The 18,816-nt window shown below is 40.5% G+C and overlaps 1 protein-coding gene across 1 annotated transcript in view; it reads left to right on the forward strand.

Annotated features, from left to right (window-relative positions):
- Nucleotides 1-13,668, forward strand: part of slitrk3a (SLIT and NTRK-like family, member 3a) — a 33,809-nt gene extending 20,141 nt beyond the window's left edge. The window contains exons 2-5 of the mRNA XM_085370633.1: nucleotides 5,445-8,252; nucleotides 8,567-8,628; nucleotides 8,888-8,975; nucleotides 10,860-13,668. Coding sequence (XP_085226759.1) covers nucleotides 10,918-13,632 — 2,715 coding nt within the window. The 5' untranslated portion in view covers nucleotides 5,445-8,252; nucleotides 8,567-8,628; nucleotides 8,888-8,975; nucleotides 10,860-10,917 and the 3' untranslated portion in view covers nucleotides 13,633-13,668. The remainder of the gene's footprint in view (nucleotides 1-5,444; nucleotides 8,253-8,566; nucleotides 8,629-8,887; nucleotides 8,976-10,859) is intronic.
- Nucleotides 13,669-18,816: the final 5,148 nt, after the last annotated feature.

Here is an 18,816-nt window from a genome sequence, read left to right on the forward strand (position 1 = left end):
GTTTAGTGTGGAAGAAGTGGTGAGAAGGTGGAGCTGAACAGCTGAGAGAAGACAATACAAAGAAAGTAAAAATAAATGCAGCAAAATGTGCCAAATTAATCAACATGTTAGATGTTGGAGCTGCTGCACCATAAGTAGTAGTACCATGACTCACAGTCACAAGAGGCTCCTGCTGCTAGCACCAGCTGTGAAGAAGTGAACAATAGATGGAGGGATATAATTAGGAAGGGAAAGATTCGGTGATTCAGGTAAAATGAAGGGCTATTTTCACCATGAGCCACTGCTAAAAGCTAAAGTAGGGGTGTCAAACCTCCACGGCAACTGTGCAGGAATAAAATATAAATTGTAAGATGGCAGAAATAAATAACAAACGGGAGAAATATATACAATCAAGGACTTGAGAACTAGGAGTTAAGACTGACTGAAGCTAATGTGAAGCTAGTATGACAAGCAGCTGTTGACTACCAAACCAGACACAATAGTGGTTGACAAGGAGCAGAAGAGGGCTGTTGTGACAGCTTTGACAATCTCAGCTGACAGTAACATCCAAAACAAGGAGCATGAGAAGATGCACGGAAGCCTCCAACTCCCATGCCTCTGGTAGAGGAACTGAGCATCAGGGTGACACACACCACCCCTGGTTGTGAAATGGAAATCGAATTTACATAAGCCTGCCTTTTATGCACCATCGTGATCTCTGTGTTGATTTGTGGCTTCTGACATGACATGACATGAAGTGAGGACACAGTCTTCAGTAAACAGGGCTTTGATATCTTCTTTCTGTTATATTTTAAAGATCAGCTTTTTCTTTCTTTCTTTTTTTTTACTCTTAAGACAGAGGTAGAGACTTTTAAAATTGGAGTGTTTGTTATTTTATTATGAAACTACCCACATGTTCTGTGCTCTCTTCATCTGGTCTGTCCAGTTGCTTCTGTCAAAAGATATGGCCAGTCTCTTTTTATTTCTTGGATTTCTCTTAATACCATTTTGCCAAAGTACCTTTTCAGTTTACTCATGAAACTTAATCTCCTGGCAAACATGTCATTTATGCCACCAATCCCTACCCACCTTTTTTTTAAGACTTTGCAGACTCGTAAGCCTCTAAAATGGCACCACCAGTGTTGCTTTGGCCAGCAAGTCAAACCACTGAATCCAGCAAACATCTTGAGTGTAACAAGGACACACAAGTGACATCTCACAAAAAAGAAAAAAATATTGTATCATGCCCTGGGATGATAATGCATTCGCTTGACGTGTATTTTAGAGACACAGAGCAGAGGGTTTCTTCTGTGGAATCACAAGCACTGGCTTGAATGAGCACTAACCGTGCTGACAGCCACATTTAAGACAGAAATTGACGTAAACACCCCTGGTGGGATTCAGGCATCAATCTTTCTCAGGTCATTGTCTCTTTATTCTGGCATTCATACATTTTCCCCTGCTGGCAATCTGCCTTTGGTTAGTTCTGGTTCTGTTAGGTTTTTGTTAGCCTATTGGAATTATTTGACAACTATGTGGCATGATTGATTGTTTTCAGTGATACAGTTAAGTACCTTCTCCATTAACAGCCTGCCAGCTTGCCTCTGTTTTCAGCCACTTTATAAGTTGAAAATGTTACATGTACACTCTGTAGTGTAGAATACTGTATGTGTGGTTTTCTATATCTAGGAACGTGGAAGAAGCAGAAGCATAGACTAGCGAAATGTAGTGACAAGGGCAGACAAAACAGTGTCCAGTTAAATCATTATTCATTATCTAATTATGTAAGCACTTTACAATAAACTTTGAATTACCACAGGCAGGCTACTGGTTTCCTGTAATGCTGTCAGACGTTTCAGTAACAGTGACAATATTCGTACTACGTTTTACAGTAAGAGCGCTATAAAGATGTTACAAAGCTGTAATGTTCTCGCCAGACAATGACACCTACACTTGCTCTGTTTCACTCAGATTGTGTGTGAGAGAACAAAATGTCGACATCTGTTTTATATTTGGATGCTCTTTTGTCCTGAACTTCATCCGCACTGTTGGGCCAATCACTCAGATGTGACCACATTAAAGTGCTGCTCAGTGGCCAGCACACACAAGCACACAAAGAGAGAGGGAGAGAGTTCATAAACTTAGAAAGAATTCATTGAAGCAAACCCCAATGTGACATTTAACTTCTTCTCTGGCCCTGTATATTTGCAGTGTCTAATCCTGTGAGAGTCCACTTTACAACAGAAACTTATAATACCTGATATAAAAAGATCTACATGGAGTTTAGCTTGATTTCCACGAAGAATTTTATGTGGACTGCCAAAGAATATTGAAAAAAGAAACAATGTTCTGTGGTTCTGAATATTTCAAATTCAATATAAACATTAATGGATCTTTTCAAAGGATTTTTTCTTTGTTGTTTTTAAAGTCAAAGATCTCCCCAGCCACTGTTTCTTAAAACCTAGGTCAGGGTACATTCTCACCCTCACCCATTCTCGCACTCAAATTTCAAACAAGCCCAGGCATTGAACTACAAGACTTTGAAAGAGAATGTTGCTGTGGACTCCTTTTTTCAGACTCCTTATATCTTTAGCCTCTTACTGTAGGCAATCAAGACCTCTTATTATGTTCAATGGATCTGTGAGCCACTGAATAAAGTATTAATTTTCCATCCATCCATCCGTCCGTCCATCCATTTGCAGGAGTCACCAGACTAATGAGAGATGCAAAGACCTCTCTCCCCTGCCAAAAGCTCCTCTAGGTCAATAACATAATCTGTATCCCACAATGGCCATTGACAATGGGTGCAATACACTGCACTCCTGGAGCACCCCCCACAGGATACTCTGAGGGAGTCAGTGAAATGCGCTCTCCAAGTCCACAAAATACATTTAGACTTGCTGGGAAAATATCACCTCAAGTATCCTTGAGGTCTAAACAGATTGTCCAGGGGTTCACAACCAGCCAGAAAGCAGCATTGTTCTTTCTGATTAACATGTGAACTTTCCTCTTTTGTGCCCCACCCTAGACTTTCCCGTGGAAGTTGAAGAGTGTGATTCAGTTGAGGCACCCCTTCTGGATTGCATTCTTAAAAAGGGGGACTTGAACCCCAGTTTACCAGCCAGAGCCATTGGTGCAGGGATGCCAGGAAAACCAGGATGATTCAACAAAATACAGAGCATTGTGAATATTATCCACCAATGGGATTGAATGCTATGAAGTGAATACTATACTATGAATAAATTAAAATGCTATGTACTATACAATATATATACATAGCTTTCTTTCCAAGTATTAATAACATGCATGTGGACTTTAAACAATGTCTGTTCTTTTCATAAAAAAAATTCAGTGCAAAGCATGCAGTACTTCTGCAAGTACTGAGCACGTGAAAAGATATAAAATATAGAACAACAGCTATTTTGTGTCTCTAGTACAGCGGAGAGTACATAGATGTACTACACAAAGCTAGATGGTAAATGGCCTGCATTTGTATAGCGCTTTTCTAGTCCATAGGACCCCAAAGCACTTTACACTACATTCAGTCATTCTCCCATTCACACACTGGCGATAGCAAGCTACATTGTAGCCACAGCTGCCCTGGGGCGCACTGACAGAGGCGAGGCTGCCAGACACAGTAGGCACCAGTAGGCAAACAAGGGGTTAGTATCTTGCCCAAGGATGCAGCCTGGGATCGAACCACCGATGTTTAGTGGCTGACCTGCTCTGCCACCTGAGCTACAGCCACCCCAGTGTGTGAAACTTACAAAGAGTGTAGGTCTTTTTTATTATTTAATAATAAAAACCTACCATTAGAGAACACAATAGTTTAACAACGTTTGTCACTAAGAATATTTTGAACATAGGACATATTCTTAATGACAAACACTTCTGTGTAAAGTAAGCTGTTTTTCCCAGCCAACATCAGACTCAAACAGAAAACAAAAGAAAAATATACAGACTTCCATGGTAATGAATATTGTGCATACTGATTTTAGATTTTCTTATAGGTGATGATAATAATAAAGAAATACATTGTATGTTTGTATTGTATGATACAAAATATCAAACTAAATCATGCTATCGTGTGGCACATAAATCTCAGATGGGTTTTTTTTCCTCTCCATTTTTTACCCACATCTTCTTTTGTCAATCTGTCCTTGTTAGTAAGTATAAATATAAGACAAGATAGAACTTGTAGGTGCCTAAAGGAAATCTGTCAGTCATGTAGTAACACTGACAGGCTCATAGGCAAATGGGTATAGCGGCACGGAGACAGACGGACATGAAAGAATGCAGCAGGTTGGCCAAATAAGCAGGCTATCAGGTAGAAAGACTGGCAGGCGGGTGGTCTGGTTGGCAGGCTGCCAAGTTGTGGTGTATGTGGACAGTGAGAAAGGCAGACCAGTGACACATTGGACACACTGACTCCCAAGCAGTCAGGGAGACTGGCATGAGGAGAGACAGCTAGATAGATAGACAGACAGATAGATAGGGAATTATTTGACTGTGCCTTCCACCATCCCTTGTGGTTCACAAAGGACATGAGGTATGTCACTGAAACCCCTGATGACAAGCAGAGAAACGGTAATGGAAAGTTTCAAAAGGTGAAGGCTGAAAAAGAAGGAAAGTTTTTGATGGACACAAAACTTTTTTTAAAACTTTTCTTTTTTTAACAATGCAATAACCCATTAGCTTTTAAAACTGTCAGTTTAAATGCCCAACCATTATCTTAATTTCATGGATATTTTGCATATTTACATGTTATTTAAGCAGTCCTGCTAATCAACCCTTTGATAGGAATGTTTGGTTATAAGTTGCTAAAGCACTGAAAAAATACTTGACATATTATTATTGCTGTCATGTATTATTAAGCATTTATGAAATAAAGACACCCCTTTGCTGTTGTGGGTGCATCCTTTTGTCTATTCATTGGCAGCAGTTTACTACAATACTCTTTATTGTCTCTGATGATTGATGTTGTCGGTGAGGTCAGTTTATTATTCAGTGATAACCTTAATATGTTACCCGAATTCATACTCATATTTTTGCTTTCTCGATCAGCGTCCCTAGAGTGATGACATTGCTTGACAGTGCACTCACCCACTGACCTTTATAAACATTAACAGACCTACCATACCTTTCTAACTGAGAGAAAATATTTTTTTAAATAAATGGAGTTATAATACACCAAATAGATTTAATAGCAGTACACCAGGTAAAGAAACAAAAACCTCAACCAAAGCATTTTTTCTGGTAAATTTAAATCTTGTTTTCATATCTTAACTGATAGTTATGATTTAGCACTACAATACTTTTGCTTCAACATCCATAAACGTATGTCATGGTCCCCTGGTCTTCCTGTGCCAACTTTCTGTTTTCTAGTTGTTTCTCTTCCCTGTTCTTTCTCTCTATCTGTCTCCCTCCTTTCTCAGTATATGTGTACGCATGTGTGTCTGTTTCAGGGGCGAGTTTCCTCCAGGAGCACCTGCCCTCCTGATCTGTACAACTGGAGTTGTCATCAATTTTCTCACCTGCGCACAACTGTTCATTTCCTGTCTGCTACTTGAGGCTGAAGAAATCCCTCAGTTGATGCCAGATGTTGTACTAACAGTGTTATCCCCCCAACAAACAAACAAACACACACAACCCTGACAAGGATAAGCGGAAGAGGATGGATGGATGAATGGATGGATGCTTCCAGTCTTTGGAGACTTTGAGAGATTATAGTGGAGATAAATATATGGACTTATCTGCCTGTTACCTCATTCCCCAAAACAGCTTTATGAACTTGTTTACTTCCAGTGCTCACATTAAACCTGTTGAGCATTTTTTTCATCTTAGCCTTGACATCGTGACCTCATGTCTTTGTGTTATACAGATTACATTTTTATTATTTACTGTCCTTCTTTGCCCTTCCTGTGACATGATACTTGTCAAACCCAAGCATATCAATGTTTTGCTGTAACATTCAAAGTGGAAGCTCTAACTAGTAGTCTCATTAGCACTGATCTCCAAAGTGTATGTTAGTGCAGCTGTACTGTGAAAAACTCTGGCCATCCATGTCCAGTGAGATGAATGAAGGGTTTGTAGTGGCCTTATGTCAGTCTTTTTGACAGTAGCTGACAGTCTGAAAGGGTGAATGATGGCTACTCATGAAGAAGAATGGCAGTTTTACAGTCCACCAGATGCTGTCACTTTTTTCTATTCTCCTATCTATTTTTGTGTGTCCAATATGTGTCTGTCTATGGGTGTGCACTGCCTAAGGCTTGTGTGTATTTTATTTATCGTTATAGAATGGTGACTGGTCTGGAAAACCAAGGGAAAACACATCAGGCAAAACATTTCCATCATGTCCCACTAACACGTCTGTAACTCCAGAAGTAACTCTTGATAGATGTTTTTTTCTTTGTTGACACCACTGTGTGTTGGTGTCAGTTATTTTAATATGACATGGCGTGAGACAGGCACTGAACTGTGCAGAAATTGGGAAACACATTTACAATATGAATAGGAAGGTTCTCTGTACTCCAAGATTCAACATTTTTTGCTATGAACATCACTATTTATTAACATTGCATATGTGCAGAAAGCATGAATGTCCCCAGAGCTCAGTTTAGCCTGGAGTATTCCACCATGACATGCGTGGTAAATCTCTACAGGATTGTCAAATGGGGAGGTTTGCTTGTCTAATACCATGACAGGACACTTTCAAAAATGACTAAAAAAATAAAAACAAAAAATACAGTTGCGCCTACACAAATAGACTTAATGATTATCAATTTTAGCTAACTTATCCTGCTTTACTCGGAGAGGTACTGAATAATTTTAATAAGACTTGCTACAGCCTTTAAAATACCTGCGCACATTTGAAGTATCCTTTCTCTAAAGTGACTTTAATGTATCATAAATATAATCAGCAGTCGTGTTATGAGAGAAGGATTCCAGCAACCCGATATCGTCGCTGATTTTAGTGACGTTTCATTGCGTAAACTTTTTTTTTTTGCCTTGTGCTGCAACCACAGCTACTGTAACGATAATTCAGCAGTCCGCAGCAATCATCCTCCTCCTTGCAGAGATACAAGAACTTTGCAAGTGCATCCCAGTCGTCTTCGTGAGCTGTGGCTTGGTTTGCCGCTCACAACACGGGCTTGTGTTGCCCGCTGGAGGCGAGGCGGGGGAAGGCACGCAAGTGGATGAGAAAAATGAAGCTTTCTGTGCTTCTCTGTCTCTCTCCCCCGCCTTCTGTAGATAGTCGTGGCCACCCTCTGCGTTTCCACAGCAGTGAGAGGAGGTATTGGCAGGGTGAGGGGCTGCTAACTCCACAATTTGCTCTCGCAACTAACGCCGAATAAATATGCTAAGCGAAAGAACTGAGTATCATTGTGATTATAATTAGATAAGCCTCATAAGGAGAGAGAGAGGGAGAGTCCTGACTGTCATCCACAGGTTTCGTAGTTTCACCCAGCCCGCACGGCTCTCGCTCCCAGACTCTCACTCATTTATTTATCTATTTATCCGTGACGCGCGTCCCCGCCGCGAAAGCCCGAGCGCTCCCCACTCTCTCTTCCCTTCCTCTTCTCCTCTCGGCAGCATCCAGAACCATAGAGCAGCCGTCCCCATCACTCGCTTTCCTCCCCTCCTCCTCTTTCTCTCGCCGCCAGATCGCTCTCTCTCTCTTTCTGCGTCTCTCACCCCCTCACCCCATCCACCTCCCCAGCTCTGTCCCTCATTCCTCTGACGCACGACGGGGAAACATACCCGAGGAAAAAAAGAAAGGGAAAGAAAAAAAGATAGCAGCTGACCCAGCCACAGTCGATATGATCCACAGATTCCTTCTACTGCTGAGCCGGAAAGAAACGCGGTCCTGAAACCGAGAGGAAAATACTTGCACCCAGCTATACCGTTGTTGAGCGCGCACCCGGGGGGCGGCTGTGGAGAAGGAGGGAGGGGGTAAAGTGGTGGAAGGGGAAGTGGACGGACACAAGCCGAGGACTTGCATTTTAAGCAAACTGCTTTGAGAGGGAAAAAATGTAGAGGAGAAAGAAGGGAAGAGAGTCAGAGTAACCGGAGAGTGAGAGTGGCAGAGATCGCATTCCTATCACGTCTTCATTTCTTCTCTCTTTTGCCTCAGCCACTGAGAGATCGAGAGAGAAGAAGAAGAAGAAGAAGAAGAGAGGGCGAGAGATAGAGAGAGAGGGAAAAGGAGAGGAGGGGAGAAGGAGATCTAACAAGATTCAAACTAGTGGTCTTTCCCCGATGCTTTGCAATTGGTGAGTGGTTATAGGCTGTTTCCATGTGCATGTGCATCATATGGGGAGCCTTACGCAGATGTGTGCATGAATGTGTGTGTGTGTGTGTGTTGCCGTGCTTATCGGTGTCTGCATAGCCACAGACTTCAAAATGGGACAACAAGCGTTCTTCATATATCGAGGATAACGGATCACCGGCATCTAGTTAACTGATCAGTGGTGAACCGATTCGTTCTTTATTCGGAAATTTCCTGCCAATGTCACGACGAAAGCCTACTGCATTATGCTTGGCATGTATTTCAATAAGCGCTCTGCTCTCTGCTCTGTCTTGACAGCAACGGTTTCGTGTGTGTGCGCGCGCGCGCGAAGAGGGCATATTCTCTATTTTTTTTGGACTGTAAGTTGTGCAGTATAATAATTTCACCATAACTTAGTATGATTTAAATTCAAGTTTAATCCTTTTCCAGGTTGTACTGGAATTACCACGCAAGATAAGCAGTACTTTTAACTCATCCCCGGCTCATTTACATGCGCATCTCTTCCTCTTTCCATCCTCAATGCCCTCCTCTCTCTCTCTCTGTGTTTCCTCCTGTTCCTTTCTTACGCCTCGGTCACCCCCCCCCCCCCCCCCCAATTTCTCTTTCTCGTCCTCACAGCCGGACATCGGACGCTAAGCGGGACGCACCGGGCAACAACAGGACACACTGCAGGAGGATATGTGAAGTTGGAATCCTACTAAACTAAGTACGTATGTTAAACGATCTGATACACCCCAAGGGAATATAAAACGGCGTTTAGTATATACATATATTTTTTTTAAATTTTCTTTAAATTTTATTACTACCTTTTTGGCATCGCATCGGCGCTTTTTTGATCCCCACTACGGAAGTTGAAACGATAAATCGTGGAGGATTATGCACAGAGTTGGGAATGAAAACAGTGATTTTTTCAACGAGGGAATTGCATGAAGGATTTTTTCCCTACTTTTTTCCGTCACATCATTTTTGGGGATTACAAAACATGTTTTCCGTCTTTTTTTTCTTTCGTTTTTTTACCCTTGTCGCTGGGCTTTTGATTTCAGCACCACGGACAGCGTCTTCACTCCCACAGACAGTCGTAGGGCATCTCCCTGGATTTTTTAATGCCTTCGTTTGAACGGAGAGCGCTGTGTGTGCATGTATGAAAAGTCACAGCATTAAGACAAGACGTTCTGTGTGTGTGTGTGTGTGTGTGTGTGTGTGTGTGTGTGTGTGTGTGTGTGTGTGTGTGTGTGTGTGTGTTCGAAGGGAGAAGGATGGAGATACTTTATCCCTATTACCATAAAGATTTGGAAGAATCTTTGATAAGTTTTTTTTTTATTATTCCTTTTAGATGACTGGCTCTATTATTTTTATATAACAAAACATTTTTTTTTGTTTTGCAACTGGACATTTTACAATATATATATATATATATATATATATATATATATATATATATATATATATATATATATATATATATATATGATCTTATTAATCATATGACGGTTGGATCCACGAAGATACCGCCTTACATCTTAGCTTCTCGGAGCAGCAGATTCGGCCACTGCGTTATTTCGCTTTACTTTTTCCGATTCACATCCAGTCTTCAAATGTTTTCAGTAGCTGAAAAAAAAGTTCAATTGAGGGTATTTTAGGAAAAAAAATACAGGTTTAACTACGCTGGAATAGACACTAATGTTTCAGTTATACAGGGAATTAACCCCAGGCAAAGGGCTGTAATTTCTCGTTTTCTGCAGATCGGATTAACGAAACTATTTTACCTATTTCAACACGTTACTGACGTTTTTACATTTGACAGTGAAGCTGTAGTGGCGTTGTTTACGTATTTTTCAGGCGTATATATTTCTTCTGTCACATTTGCTTGAGTCATAATAGTGATATTTAATTGTGCTGATATTTAATTTTAAGGAGAAAAAAAATAAGAAAGCGTCACAATAATCCGTATTTAGCCCCACTGTGGATACCAAGCGGGCACCTTATCCCGTCTTCATCCAGCGTTAGACCTTCAAAGCACCTGCTCCCATTTCCACCAAGCTTTTCTGGACTCTAGTTTATTGAAAGAGGGATTGATGTCCCTGTTATGCAATAAATACTGCGAAGGGGCAACTTATACTCACCACTAACCTCACCCTGCTGTGGTTACCTTCTTTATTCAATGTGATAAAAATATCTCAGGTGATTTTCTGCGTGCTTACCAGCATATTTGCTCCATAACAAATGACTTTTTCCATCCTATTTGGTAAAGTTAACTGTCTTAATGTAGAGATTTGTTTGTGCAGCATATTAGCCCTACAAAGATGCCTCACACATATTTTTTAAATACTCTTCAATATTGCAAAATTGAAAGTAGGGTTCCATGATTTTCTAATTCATTGGTATTATTTTCAAGATTTGCCTTGCATTCTACTGAAACTAATGTGACCTCCTCTTCTCTCCTCTCTTCTCTCTATCCCATCTGCCTGTCTTTTTTGACACAAACATTTCTTGGTTGAGGGCATGCGTGTACCTGTATGTGTAATTACGACACCCGCTTCCCTCCCCCACCCCCGCCCTTCCTCCGCTCCTTCTCTGTTTTCTGTTGCAGTGTTGTGAAGTGGCTCTGTCCCTGGAGCCAAGACTTCATCCCTTTGGTGTCAGCAAGGATGCTGTGGGTTACCTTGCTGAGCACCATAGCCTTAGGATGGACCACGCCGATCCCACTACTGGAGGACTCGGAGGAGATCGACGAGCCCTGCTTCGAGCCCTGCTACTGTGAGGTCAAAGAGGGCATCTTCCACGTCCACTGTGACAATAAAGGATTTACAAATATCAGCCAGATCTCCCAGATATGGAGCCGGCCCTTCAAGCTCAACCTGCAGAGAAACTCCATGAGGAAGCTTTACTTTAACAGCTTCCTCCACCTTAACAATGCCATATCCATTAATCTGGGCAACAACGCCTTGCAAGATATTCACGCCGGAGCGTTCAGTGGCTTAGGAATACTCAAACGGCTGTTCCTGCATGAAAACAAACTAGAAGTTTTCCGGAATGACACTTTCCTGGGCTTGGATAGTTTAGAGTATCTCCAGGCAGATTACAATGTTATCAAAAGGATTGAAAGTGGTGCATTCAGACACCTTCACAAATTGAGAGTACTTATATTAAATGACAATCTGATTCCTGTGCTCCCAAATTATCTTTTTAGGTCTGTGTCACTCACACATCTGGACTTGAGAGGAAACAGACTAAAGACATTGCCATACAAGGGCACACTGGAGTATATTGGGAGGAGCTTAATGGAAATCCAGCTAGAGGAGAACCCCTGGAACTGTGTCTGTGAAATTGTCCAGTTAAAAACATGGCTGGAGAGAATTCCCTACACAGCTTTAGTGGGTGAAATCACATGTGAATATCCTTTCCACTTACATGGGAAAGACTTAAGGGAAATCAAACGCAGTGAGCTCTGTCCTTTGCTCTCGGATGCAGAGATAGAGGCCAAGCTGGGAATTCCCAGGATTCCATTCAACAATGAGAACACATGGCCTACTAAACCTTCCTCAATGCTCTCCTCCTTTCACAACACAGCCTCTTCTGTGGAATACAAGGAAAGAGTTGTAAAACCCACCAAACGACCTCGACCCACAAAGAACCCCCCAACTCCTCGTAGCATCTACCCAGGCATCAACCAGCCCCCAATTGCAGGTTATCAAACAAGGCCCCCTATTCCAATAATTTGCCCTGCTGGATGTATTTGCAATCTTCATATCAATGACCTGGGGCTAACGGTAAACTGTAAAGAGAAAAGCTTTCATAACATCTCAGAGCTTCTTCCACGGCCCCTCAATGCCAAGAAATTGTATCTCAGTGGAAACCTAATACAGAAGATCTATCGTTCTGATTTCTGGAACTTCTCAAGTTTGGATTTACTGCATTTAGGTAACAATCGGATATCTTATGTCCAGGAAGGCGCCTTTATCAACCTACCGAACTTGAAAAGTTTATATTTGAATGGGAATGACATTGAGAGACTCACCCCTGGGATGTTTCGGGGGCTTCATATGTTGAGTTATCTTTACTTTGAGTATAATGTCATTCGTGAAATACAGCCTCATTCCTTTTCCCTGATGCCAAATCTCCAGCTGGTTTTTCTCAATGACAACTTGTTGCGTTCCCTCCCCACTGATGCCTTTGCTGGAACCAACCTTGCACGTCTCAACCTCCGCAACAATTACTTCCTTTCCTTGCCCGTGCATGGTGTACTGGAGCATCTGACCTCGATTGTCCAGATTGATCTCCATCAGAACCCCTGGGACTGCTCCTGTGATATCATTCCCCTCAAACAGTGGTTGGAAAAGCTCTCCTCTGTTATTGTAGTTGGAGATGTCATCTGTAAGACACCAGAGTTTGCTTTTGGGAAGGATCTGCGTTCACTTGAGGTTGAAGTCATCTGTCCCGAGCTTAAATATTCTTCAGGCCCATCCCCAGCTCTGCCTGGTGGGAATGACTTCACCACAGGGAGCTCTGACATGGGGGTGGCAGGTGGGAGAGGTGCTGTCCCACTGTCTGTCCTCATCCTTAGCCTATTAATCCTCTTCATATCTGCTGTGTTTGTGGCCGCTGGGCTTTTTGCTTTTGTTCTTCGTCGCCGGAAAAAGTTGCCCTTCCGGAAACGTTCTGAGGTAGATCTGACAGGGATCCAAATGCAATGCAGAATTTTTGAGGACCCACCAAGGCAAAGCAGTTCCGGGAACACTGGCACACCAGAGAAACCTACGCAGAGTATGCACACACACACCCATGCTAGTCACACACATGCTCATGGCCACGTCTATGATTACATCCCTCATCCTGTGACTCAGATGTGTAACAACCCCATTTATAAACCTAGAGAAGGGGAGATAGCAGAGGAGGAGAGAGCACAGTTTTCTGAGAAGAAAGACAATGGGAGCAGTAGCAACAGTAACTACAGAACCTTATTAGAGAAAGAGAGAGAGTGGACCCTGGCTGTCTCCAACTCTCAGCTCAACACCATTGTTACAGCCAACCACACCACGGCTGACATGGCAGGATTTCATGAGAATGGAGGGCTCTGCCCAACAGTGATTGACAGTCAGAGGCCCACACCTACTGTTGGTTTTGTAGACTGTTTGTACGGGACAGTACCCAAATTAAAGGACATGCATGTGGCGCATGCACACCCACCAGGCATGCAGTACCCTGATTTGCAGCAGGATGCACGGCTAAAGGAGACGTTGCTTTTCACAGCGGGAAAAGGTTGCTACCCCGACCCGTCCCAAAGTGATTACCTTGAGTTGAGGGCCAAACTTCAAACCAAGCCGGATTACCTCGAAGTCTTGGAAAAGTCTTATCGGTTTTAACATCTCTAGCCCATGGACAAAAAAAAAAAGACACAACGTCAACTTATTCACTTTGCCACCCTCAAAACAAACTCACCCAAAATCCATGTTAAAAAAATGAAACAAAACAAGCATAAAAAAACCAACTTGAAAATGCAGCATGATATAAAATAAAATATTATATTACAGTCACAATGTTTCCCCCCCAAATCACTTTGGAGGAGAGGCCATTCTCAGATAATTCAATTAAGTGCCTTTTTTTCAGAGTAGCCAGCAATGTCAACAGCCGTTATTTTTATAATATATAAATATCTCAATAAGTCCACGAGAGAGGAAAAGAGAAACAAGAGGGGCACTGGGGAATAAAACATACAAACCATCCTACATCTGTCACTAAAATCCATTTTTATGGAATTACACGATGCTGTACCAGATTCACTGAAGACGCACGGGAGCTGGACGTCTCCCTGATTTTGGGGTTTTTCTTTCTCTCTTTTTCCCCTGACTAGGATGTACAAACACCCGGAGGCCGTGCACATTAAGTTTGTAGGAAATGATCAAAAGAGAGAAAAAAAGAATATATATACATATATATATTAAAATGAACTGCAGTTTGCTGCATGCACTTGCTTCGGTGCAGGAAGTGAGAGGATTTTCTCAGAACTATCCAATGACATTATGAACAGAGATACTGCAACGCATTTACAGTTCAGTGTTCTATTTAATTTTTATATCTTATTAATATGGTTATTACTATTAATGAGGACTTCTGTCTATATCAGGGTGCTTCTCGTAAAAAGGATGCGCCGACGCACGGATGGCAAAAACATTTGTGAATATTACTATAAGACAATGCCGAAGGTTTTCTGGATATTTCCACACACTTTGTTAAGACCCAACCCTTCTCCCCCTTCTCCCCAACCCCCCACCCCACCCCTCCATTACTTCTGGATTCCCCATCGCCACCCACTAACGGCTTTGTAGGAGGCACTTTTAATGTTTTCTCTCTCACAAAGATTTGAAGAAAAATGTGCATATATTTATTCTGTAATTTCAGTGAAGAATTTAATTGTAAAGGTAATGTTAAATCAGTGTATAGTGATTATGCGTCTGGTATAGCCTTCTTAATAAAAACAAACTCTTCAATCAAATGATGAAAGGCTGAATTGGGCAGGGACGTGTGTGTGGAGCACTACTGACAGGGACTATATTGGGTGTCCTGTTACAAAAAGGCATGATGAAGCTCTGGTCAGCCATCATGAGAAAATGCTGCTAGAGTCAGAATAACAGTGTGCTAGACAAGAATGTAGCGGGAAAAAACATTTAAACTAAGTTCAGCTTAGTGATATTTTTCAGATTAGTACTAAATTTATATACGTTTTAAGTTAAGTGTTGGTAAGATAACCAGATTTATTTATTTTTCCTAAAAATTTTTATGTCTATTCATAGTATTCCCTATGGTCTTTACCTGCTGAATGTCTTAGTGTACCGTTTTTTTCACCTCTACATTGCTGGTCTCAGTTGGATAATACCTGGAGCAAAAATCAAGTGCAATGCCACAACACGTCACGTGAATGCTGCGGGGTTTGAAGTGGATATAGCAGTTGATACCAAATCAGTGAGGCATGCTGCGATTGTCATTATCTAAACGGGTATTGCTGATGTAGGCTAATAAAGAGTAATTGAGAGGGTGAATGAAAACGTGATTGGAAGATGCTCTTTGAATTTGCACATCTAATTTCTGTGACTCCCTCCACAGTAGCAGTGTGGATTCGCTCCACTGGAGGGCGATAAAAAGGTGTTCAGATTCAGTTGGGCATTTATTAGATTTGATGCAGTTATGAGGTGATGCACAAATTGTTCATCCTAAAAGGTCATACAATCTCATATTCAGATGAATGGTCATATGAATTATTTTTAAAGTATATATATATATATAAAACAAAGAAATGTGAATAAAATGCAGTGACATAAATTTGATTAACTTCAGTTTCATAACCGCTTAATTTTTTTCACATTTGTTGCCCTTTTGCTCCACAAACATGTGCGTGTGTGTGCACATGCACATGCACATATACATATATATTTATTTGTTGTTGACAACTAATAAATGGTTTAAGGTAAATTAACCTCCATTATTCTGCTCCACAGGACTCAACGTTTGATTAATTTAATGTTTTGTAATAATTCAAATGTCCATGTTTAAGCCTCATTCATTTCTGGGCCCATGGCAGACAAAAAAGAAAAATTAAGAAATATATGGTTGAACCTGCTACATTTGGGTGAAGATGCTATAGAACAGATGCTGTCATAGGATCTTGTGAAATTCTAATTATTAAAAGAAGAAGTTCTGTGTTTTTGATACATTTGTGATCATCTATGGAAGGAAGCCGTGTTTACATTGTTTTGAAAATGGGGATGATATGTACTGGGTTTTGTAGGAATGGTGAGAGTTGGTTCATATGTGTCAGCCTACATTAAGTGAAAGAAAAGTAGCACACCTGATATTTTCCTGTTAAATAAGAATGCCCTTAGCTAGTCAAACAGTCATCTCCAATATCAGTGATCTGGTCTATAAACTCGCATAGTATGTAACATTTTACATTGTGTTGTATTCATTGTTTATTTTCAAATAATTATTGCTCAAATGTGTAGCAGCCACACTCACATAAAGCCTGTAGACGCATGGTTGCATAAAGTCAAGGGTCTTTGTTTTCTGCTTCAAAAAGCTTTTCACTGCTCCCTGATGAAATTTGCTCTTGCTTTAAATTGTATCACTTACACACATATGCAGATACATTTATGCACAAATGCAACTACACACACACACACACACACACACACACACGTATATATATATATATATATATATATATATATATATATATATATATATATATATATATATATATATATATATATATATATATATAGCAACACACATAAAAGCTTCCTTTATCTGACTGACCCTAAGGTCAAAATATATGATCAGCATTTTTAGTGTGCACTCAATTTGATTAAAAATATAATGCATTACATTGTCGACTCGCAAGTCACACCATCATTTCTTTTTTAATGATTCATAAAAAAAATGGGATCACTAATAATTTTGCTTTACCCCAGTATCTTGGCTACCTTTTATCCTAACCCACCCACCATAGTATTTCACAAATGAGTGCTGGGCTTTGTCCCATTATCTCATGCTGAGTGGTTTTATCCCAATAAATCCTCTTGTTATCCTGCGCTAATATCTCCAAGTGATTTCATACTTTAGTGGAATGCTAGATAAAGGCGACCAATAGGAGAACAGGATTGATGCATGTTTCTTTTCCATGTGGAAAATTGCTTTTACCTATTGATGTTGAAATTGGCATTTGAGTTAACCTATTCCTTCTCTCAAGGTTTCTACACCAGCAAGGCTAATGTGGGGTTTTTTGGTGCTGTTTTGGTTTGTTCTTTGCTTTCACTGTGTTACCGTATCTCTGTTTTATGGATTCTTTTCTCTACTTATGTTTTACTGCCTGCCTAAATGCTTCATTGTGATTCTGGGCTTTGGCTCCATTGGGTATTGGGATCACTGAAAATTCTGAAGACTTCCATCTAATTATTTAAACAAATTCGAAATAATATTGAAGGAGAAGATCTGTGCTGATATTGCAAGAGCTTTTGTTTGTTTCCACCTTAATTTTATCAGGCTATTGATGAAAACTGATTGGTAGTTTACTGGTAATTTTAGACTGACTGCCTTTTTTCATCATGCAGTTATCACAAAAATGTATGAAGTATAATATAATATAGGCAAATGCAAGCAAACGAACACAAATAACAGATAATTCTATTTTAATTGACTGATTTAATCCTTGACCATGGCCGTGCTGTTTCATATGAACTCATTTAAGCTATACCACAAGTTTATTAGATAAGCTTTTGTGGGCTCTCCAAACTACTGAGTTTATTCCAAGCATTTGATGTAAATGTAAGTGGAAAATCTTTATGTTGTATGGAATCAGTAACCCAAAAGTGACTGTGACATGCAGACTTTTATTTGATCTCAAATGGTGTTAGGTATGGTGTTATAGGTGGTATAGTTTGCCAGAGGAGAAGGCAGAGGACATAATGATAGGATGATGGAAGATAGATAGAAAGACACACAGTCAGCCTTGAAGAGCCTGAAATGAAAGAGTATAAAGTACAGAGACAGCGTGTTAGGAAGCAAGGGTTGTGACCATGTATATTTTGCATTTGTGTGTGTGTGTGTGTGTGTGTGTGTGTGTGTGTGTGTGTGTGTGTGTGTGTGTGTGTGTGTGTGTGTGTGTGTGTGTGTGTAATGCCTGATATGCTTTCTCCATTTGGGAAACAGAGAATTATCTCCAGTTTGCTGAAAAAGCCAATCTGTCTCTGACCATGGTGCTGAAGTTGCAGTCTATTGCAGGTGCTGTATACAAAGGCACGTTCTACTTTTTATGCATATGTGTGTTGGTGTGTGGTGGGAGACTTGGGTAACGCTCTCTCTAGCCTTTCTATATTTATTTTGTTTCTCAGAGCTTATCTAAGTTTTCTGTGATAATGCTGATGACTCAACTAACTTCTGGTTGTCTTTGTGGTGTCATGAAAGTGCTAAATTTAAATCTGCTGTAGGTTTGGCCATAGCACTAGCATCTGTGAACAGAAAGACTTTTCTTTTACATGATATAAGCACATTTCATTCAATAGTGATGAGCTTAAGTGATTTAAAATAAATCTGTTCTGTGTAGGAATAGAACCTTTAAATATTTATGCCCTCATTTAGAGCTTTGATGTCTGTAACGAAGCATGTTCTCTAATATATGAGCCCAAAATCTCCCATAAGCGTTCAAATGGGTGGAGCTCTGGTGATTGCAAAGCAAGTAGCATATCATTTTCATACTCACTGATGACCTCTTGTGCCTTGTGGATGTGGACATTATTGTCCTAGAAGACTACATTTTCATCTGCATAGAAACATTTCATCACAACAACTTTGTGATGATTTTCAGTGCCTCTGCAAATTAATATAAGCATTAATATAATTAATATAAGGTTTAAGATTGTCCTTTTTCATAAAAAGATAATTTAAAAGCATAATGAAAAGCCCCCCCCCCCAAAAAAAAAAAAAAAAAAAAAAGCTATAGTTTGCTTACTACTGAGATCATGAAAAACCCTTTAACACATCACTCATCTATGCTG

This window comes from Diplotaxodon limnothrissa, linkage group LG14, assembly GCF_057381915.1.
Source record: "Diplotaxodon limnothrissa isolate DT_005_m linkage group LG14, D_limnothrissa_male_GT1.1, whole genome shotgun sequence".
NCBI classification, from domain to species: Eukaryota; Metazoa; Chordata; class Actinopteri; order Cichliformes; family Cichlidae; genus Diplotaxodon; species Diplotaxodon limnothrissa.